Below are 7,789 nucleotides of genomic sequence, written 5' to 3' on the forward strand. Positions count from 1 at the left end.
GTCTGGCCCAGTTAAGGGGGAGTGCTGTCAAGAACAAGGCAGAGGCATGAGTCTGGTTGACAGATGGTGGTGGTAAGGTAAAGACTACCCCCTGAGATGATCCAAGACTGGACACGGCAGGATTGGTGGGACTATGCCAGAAAATTATTTCGTGGAGGAAGTAAATGTAGAACAAAGCTTGGGGGTGGGCTGGGATACAGCCAGCTAGTTCCAGCTTCTCTGAAAAAAGCAGACATATTTAGCAACCCTTATTTCTCTCTGGAACTCTATTCTTGAGCTTGTTTGAACATGAGAGGTAGGAGAAATTGCTGCACAGAGGAGTGGTCCTTAATTCCAGGGTGGAAGTTATCAGCCACCTGAACTTCTTGATTTATGTGGTGACCCTGAAATGCTGGGACCGCTGAAACCATATCCCCTCTTCGTGGGCTCAAAGGAAACTGACATCTCCACTCTGTCCATTTCCCCTGTGAATGTTAAGTTCCCAAGTCAAACCCAGGGTCTTGGCTAGGATGGATTTGGAAGTAGAGGAGAAAATCCCACAAACTGGAGTGTTAATCTTGTTTCCTCCTTCCCATTCTCTCCTGTGGGCTATAGTAGGAGACGGGACCATGGGAGTCCCAACCCTACTGTCGATCAGATACTTGGGACAGTGACTAGTTTGATTTATTTGCTTCAGGGATTTTTCAAGTTTTATATACTCCACTTACTGTCAAGAGTTCTCTTTGCTTTCTTTGAACTTATGTGTGTGGGCATCTGGCTTTGAGCACAGGACTTACAAGACAATAAACTTTCGAGAGTAGAAAAAACATCTTTTTCGCTGTTTTCTGCTCATGAGGTTCTCCTGAGTAGGGTGTTCAGCGGTTAGTAGGCATGTTCTGCATATAATCACCTGACCCTTCACATGCCTTTCAATTTGTGTCCATTTTCACTTCAGAAACAATGCTCTGTTTCTTCTTGATCAAAAAGATTACTATTTCTTTTCTAACTCAACACAGTTGATCCTGAGTCAGGACACCTGGATTCTAGTCCAGCTTAGCTCCTAACAAACTGTATGACCTTGAACAAATGAGATCCCTTTAGAATGTCAGTTTCTTCATCTCTAAAATAAGAAGGCTGAACTGGATGATCTTTGAATCCATTCCAGCTTCAAAAACTCAGTGAGTCTCATACTTTCTTGGGAAAGGTAAAAAGGCCTAAGGGAAAATAGAAGGGAGGGAACGCTGGATGAAAAACTTAGGAGGAATTGGAACTTATGAGAACTTTGAATTTGAGTTGAGTACTCTGAACTTAGTCTCTAGTTTCAGTCAAAGTTTCTTTCCTTTTAAACAAATAAGGGACTCGATTTCTGGGTTCTTCAAACCCTATATCCAGCATAAGGAGCACTGAATTAAATCTAGGGAGATCTAGAGGAATCTACCTATTCTTTGAGCATTCCTGAGAGCCACCTAGAGAGCATAGTTTATCCCTTTCAGTAGCTTTGAGTCCCCTAATATGACTAACCCTGTATTTGTAGTGGCCTCTTGTATCTGCCAAGTAGACTTTCAGGAGCATCCCCACTTTGCTTGCCCAGTGTGGCTGTGGACAGTAGTGAAAGCTGTTTGTGGTTATGTGAAGTGGCCATGTGGTGGTGGCTCTGAATGGTTATGTGTGTGTGTGTCCTGATGTTGTCATGTGAAATTGTGCGTACTTCTGTGTGGTAATTGCAGCTTTGCGTGGCTACTAATGCACTCCCGGCCTTGCAGGCTCACAGTGCACGGGGCTGTTCAGCACCACAGTGCTGGGCGGCTCCTCCAGCGCCCCGAATCTTCAGGACTACGCCCGCAGCCAAGGCAAAAAGCTACCACCTGCCAGTCTGAAGCACCGAGATGGTATGTGGGTGGGTTTTGGGGGGCAACTCTTTTCTTCATTTGTCCGCCAGCAAGGACACAGCTCAAGAACAATTCATGCTTAAGATGGCGCTGATACTAGCCTTATGACAAGTTTTCTGCATCAGTTATAGAGGGGAGAAGCAACCAAGACCCCATCCACCCCTCCATTTGCATTGCCTTTTGCCATACAAATAATACTTATTTATGCTTATCCCTTCATAATCAGCCACATACAGCCCTGCTACATCAATTTACTCCACCTTTGTATTCTTTCCTGGATTCTGGCCTGTAGGGGTAGGGACGAAGGAGGATGATCCACGGTCAGGAAGAATGCAGTGGAGCCTCAATTAAAATCTAGGAAATCAGGGATGGGGAAGTTGTTCAGCCAAGGCAGGAAAAATGATATGGAAAGAGATTGGGGGAAGTGATGAAAGTTTCTACAAAGATTTTATATCTTTGTAAATGAACAGAAAGAGGATGTGGTGGTGAGATTAGGGTTGTTTGTGGGACTGTATTATGGTAGAGATGACACATGGATTCCTGAGAGGAGATTATCCAAAGGAAAAGATTGAAATGCGGTAGTAAGGAATCTAAGGGGCGGGGGTGGGAGCAGGTCGTATACTAACTCTAAAGAACAGAGTATATTGTGAGCAAATTCCAGAGCAGAGGGTGGGGACAGCGGTGGGTATAATCCCCGTGATGTCTTTTCTCCCCAGAGCTCTTGTTTGTCCCGGCCGTAAAACGATTTTCTGTGTCGTTTGCAAAGCATCCGACTAACGGTACGTTTGCTTCTGACTCAACGTCATTCCTCCTCACCATGTCACCTCCAGACACTTAACCTCTGAGTTCTGACACTGACTTTCCCTCTCCTTCCACTGTGTTGACACCCTGCTGTCTCTGAACCACTCACTAATTGTCGCTCTTGGGATATATCACTTGTTGTGACAGACCTTAGCCTTGGCTGCAGCCTGGCTGCCCGATTCCTGGGGCAACTCAAGGTCTTATTTCCATGGTCACCATCATCACCATTGTGTCACTTTTTTCAGCATCATCACCGAAAAATGAATTAAACCTCTTCCTTTCCCATCACATGACTGCCAGGCTTTGTACAAACATGATAATGGTTCCCCTTCTTAGAAGGAGCGTAGTATTACCTATATCATCCCCATTTCTTCTCTCTATTTGTTTCCCCAACTCCTCAGCTTATGTAATTTTGATCTTCCTGTTTTTTCACCAGCTCTTTTGTTGGAGTGGATGACTAGTTTGCTTCCCTTTTGGAGCAGTGCTGCAGTTCCCAGTTCCCAAGCCTACCCATAAAGGCATCAGTCTTGAGTATATTGTTTTCCATCTCCATATTCCTATCTCCTACCATTGTGTGTATTTTGTGTGGCTCTTGTGCTCCTGACATCTGCTTTACGTCACTACTAACCTAGGGTCTGAGCCTAGAAAACAGGAGTCCAGATTGATTTGGGATACAAGAAAGAACAAAAGGAGTAGGAGGTGGTAGGTAAAGGAAAAAGAATTGTGCCTTGAGGGTTTCCATATGGTTTCCATGCAGCCCCAGCCTACTTATGGCACTGCAGTCTCTGAGAAGGGGAAGTGAAGAGTTGAGATGTCTACTGGAGATTCCGGGGGAGCTTAGGAATAAATAATATTTCAAGAATACTGAAGAACAGGGTCTGCCCACACTAAGGTGGGAGAGTTTAGAGATTTGCGTAAACCCAAAACTGAAGGGCTGTGGTCTCTTTGTAGGGTATGGCAGAGGAACCCAGGACTTACTCCTTGCTTTATCCTTTATATCCTTAGTTTCTCTCTGCATTGTGTCTTGTCTTCAAGGTAAATCCAGTTTTGTTAGATACGATTTTCTTCTGTTCAAGAGCTAAGACTCTGAGGGAGGTAAAATTAGCCTGGCTTCCTGGCTGAAAAAACTCTAGGTGCTGATCACCTGCTCCTTAGACAGTGGCAGCTGCTAGATTTTAGCCCAGTAAGGCCATACATCTCCACTAGGCACTGGTGAAATCTCCCTATGTTGACTAGCTTATACTTGCTCAGTTTATACCCCTACCCGCCACCTGCACTCCTGTTTGTGCCTGTGACAGGAGCTTCCCATTCAGAGTGGCGTGACTGGGCCTGCACAGTTAGCTTCAAGCTCTTCTGGCCTTCGTGCCACAGTCATCTCCAGAGTAGACCCTCAGGCACCAACCCCAACACTACAGCCTGGGATTTGGACTTAGGAGACTTGTTACTTTGGGAACAGAAGATGGTACTAGAAACTTGGGCCCCTGACATCAGAGCTAAATCACAACTCTCCTAACTCTTAGGCTCTGTGAGAAAAGATCCAAATTCCTAAAACAGATCCTCAAACCTATATATCTCTAGTTCCCTGAAGGCTTGGTTAGCAGCCTCACCAGTAAAGAAGAATTAATTCTACCAAAAGGGGGAGAGGAAGAAAGACCTGGACAATTATAGTGCAAGAGAGTAAATTGCAAGATCTCCTCCAGCACCCTGCACACAACCTCAGGGCTCTGCTGGCCTTTGTTCTTCTTGTACTTGAGCTTGGAGGCTAAAGTGCCTGAGAAGCCGGAATCTGGGATCTAGGAGAAAAAGATTTGGAGCTATTATGTCTCTTGCTGAAGATTATCTAGATTTAATTTGGCCCTCAGGACAATATGAGGGCTCTACCCCATGGCCAGATGTTACTGGACTGACCCAGCAATTACAGAGTGGATGCTCTGTCTGCAATTGCTTGCAGCAGATTAGTCACACCAATGTGCCAGCCTACTGTCCATCACCACCATCTCTTTGCCATGATGTGTGGCTTTGAAATAGCAGCTGGAAGAACTGGACCTGGCTTTGGAAAGGAGGCAAGGCAGTGCTACTTCCTTGCTTTGATGGGAGAACACCCCTCAGCCCATCCCTCCCTCTATTCCTGATAAGCTTCTGTCACATCCTGTGACTACATCAAGTATATAAGTATGGCCCATTAGTAAACTGCATGCTGAGCTTACCAAGGTGAACTAATATAGTGGGAAAGAGACTGTGTCTCTCCCTCATCCAGAATGTCAGAGTGTACCCACCAGATTTGCCAAGCTCATTCTCTTCTAGAGACCCACACAACTGTATGACCATTGGTACAGAAATCTCTCTTGACATCCAGACTAAGGTCTCTGGAAACCACAGTCTCATGGGATCACCCTGTGGAGCCCATTCTGGTCTGGGAGTTCTGAGCAGTCATCCTCAGCTACCTTGATCCTACTTTCTCTGAACCATATTCCTGTTATCAGTTAAGACCCCGTACCTTTTCCCCAAGATCTTTTTCCTACTGTTCCTCTTAAACCCCCTTCCCCATGCCTTTCACTGCCTTCAACCGTTTGCAGCCGAATCGCATATATCCACAAAGTTTGCCAACCAGCTAAGATAGTAAGTAGTTTCGGATTAAAGCTTTTCCACTTGTCTAGCTGAACAAAGTGCAGTTAAACTCACTAGCAGTGGGAAGAAAATATAAAATTATCTCTTTTGGCTTCTATAATTGATACAGTGTCCCCCAAGACTTATGCAAACGTTTTTTTAAAAGTCTATGTATTTGAACAAGAATGAAGGATAATTAATCAATATTGGCATTTTCACATATTGATTCCGTTTTTTACATGCTGTTTTAAAGGACACCTGGTTTCCTGCTAATCTATGTCACTTACCTAACACAAGCCTTGTCTGTGGCTATCTTAGAGTCTGGTCCAGGGAGCCCAGCCTGAGTCCTCAGGAGCTTTTTTAGCTTCAAACTTTATCTTGATAACCTATACCACTCTTGACCGTCTTCTCTGAGTGACTTCAAATCTTTTCATCTCTGTCCCAACCTCATAAATACATTCATTTGAGAAACAAGCCCTAACTAGGGTTTGCCTGCCCAAGAATGACTGGGGACACTGGAGTTCCTAGCTACAGAACTGCCAGCTCACCCCATCCAGAACGATGTGACTGCTGTCTGCAAGCACTGACTGAATTGTGCACAATGAGAAAGGAGAGGGCCTGCTGTATGATGAGGTCTCACGTGCCCCTTCTTCTAGACTCACTTCTTTTAGACTTCTTTTAGCATGATGCCAATACTCTTCACCCCTGCAAGAGATGTCCTGTGGCTCTGACCATCTCTGCTTCTCTCTTACCTCACCTTGGAGCTGAGTGGCCCCACCTCCCAGGAATGCTTATGTCATCCAGTACCCCCCTCATTGTCTCTCCCTCTTCTCTTTCTGTATCTTTGTGCTTCCTGCCGTGGCTCCCCCAACCCCTCCAAGAGCTGCTGGATGACCAGCACCCTGTGGTCCGGTTGCTGCGCAGTTTTTCCTCTGACTGCACAGGGGGCTGGCCAGTCTCCTTGGATGCCACGCTGGCGCATCACCTGCACCAGTGCTCCTACCACCTGCGCCTCTTCCGGAACTGGCTGCGCTCAGGCCAGGATGATCCTGAGTGCCTCTACGGTACCCCCTGCCACCAAGCTGGCTGCTGCCACTACCCTGGCTGGGACTGACTGCTTTGCTTCTTGCACTTTTGGCAGGAGAGCCCACCTATTCCTTTCTCCTATTTACTCTAAGGTTATGTGACTTGCATTTAGTTGCTTGGATGGGATTGGGGCCAGACTGCTTGGTAGCTGTAGCGTTGGCTGCTCCTCCCCTTCCTGTTCTCCTTCCTCACTGCCTCCTAATGTTACCTATTCCCAGTGCTATTCAGTACAGGAGTAGTCTCTTGCCCTGGAATCTATTCTTATCTCTATGACCCTCTACTACCACCATCTTCAAATCCAAATGTTTTTCTAGCAGTTCTGAGAAGCTGGAGACTGTACCTCTCCTGCCCTCCTGCCACTAGAGTACAGGGGGAAATTGAGGCACAGAGGTCTCAATTGAATCCTTGAAGAAAACAAGGGCCGAAGGTTAGAAGATGGTCAGGTATAATCCTTTTGAGTTATATAGGTTTTAATCATTGTCAGACAGGAAGCTGTGTCTTGAATAGATATTGCTGTCCTGCCTACCTTTAATCCATTTAAGGACTTATAAAGGAAGCATAGGAAATATTGGGGACTAAAAAAGTGGTTGAGATGTATGCTTCTTGATCCTCTAATGGGGACATTTTTTTTTTTCATCAACAGGCCCTGGGATTAGAGTTACACATTTAGGTTTACCCTTCACCCTACAATGTAGATCTACATTGGAATTGTTGGGTTCAGAGCAGAGAATCGGTATTTATTCTTTTTTCTAGGGGGTTTGCCTCATTTTCCTGAAGGAATAGAGAAATACTAGCAAGTCTGGGGTCTTCAGTGAGAGCAGAGGAAAGAAGCTTTGAAGTGATGAAAATAACCAAGAAAGAACTTCCATCCCCCAACCTGTTCATACATGCGGTTTTCCTGAGCTGAGCTTCATGTGTATTGCATGCCCTCCTGCTTCCAGTATTCTAGCCTTTCTACCCATATCCTAAATCTGCATGAACCCCTCCTCAGACCCCAAGCCCTCCTCCGTAATCTGGTTCTCTTGTACATGATCCCTGAAATCTGCTGTTTTTTCCCAGCTCCATAACCTCCCTACCTCTCATTTAGACCTACAATTTCACCCCTTACCTCTGGACCTTTGTTTTATTTCCCCCGGAAAGTACAAGAGGAGTGTAGGTGCTTACCTTATTGGGATTCTGTTGATTTTTCCATGGAATATTGCAGGCTTTCCATAGGTAGGGTAAGAGGTGATTTGATTCACCCAGAGGCCTTAGCAGGAAGACTTTTTAGAAAATCTGGAGGTGACAGAAATAGACTCCTGTAGGAGCTCTAAAGAGTTCCCTCTCCTGAGAATCTTGGATACCCCACACTCCAAAAGCCACAGACACTCCTGATGGTTCTCAGGGACCCTCCATGCTTCCTTGGCCAGTTGGGGTATATCCAGCAG

At 45.7% G+C, this 7,789-nt stretch overlaps 1 protein-coding gene across 3 annotated transcripts in view; it reads left to right on the forward strand.

Moving 5' to 3' along the window:
- The window catches only part of PPIP5K1 (diphosphoinositol pentakisphosphate kinase 1), a 49,979-nt gene that overhangs the window by 20,026 nt on the left and 22,164 nt on the right, over window positions 1–7,789 (forward strand). For 2 of the 3 annotated variants that reach the window (XM_007467547.1, XM_007467546.1), the window contains exon 26: window positions 1,743–1,868. In XM_007467547.1, the coding sequence (XP_007467609.1) occupies window positions 1,743–1,868 (126 nt within the window). Of the gene's footprint in view, window positions 1–1,742; window positions 1,869–2,584; window positions 2,648–7,789 lie in introns of all 3 variants that reach the window. The other variant, XM_007467545.1, reaches the window with a different exon arrangement.

Source organism: Lipotes vexillifer, unplaced genomic scaffold, assembly GCF_000442215.2.
Source record: "Lipotes vexillifer unplaced genomic scaffold, Lipotes_vexillifer_v1.1 scaffold722, whole genome shotgun sequence".
NCBI classification, from domain to species: domain Eukaryota; kingdom Metazoa; phylum Chordata; class Mammalia; order Artiodactyla; family Lipotidae; genus Lipotes; species Lipotes vexillifer.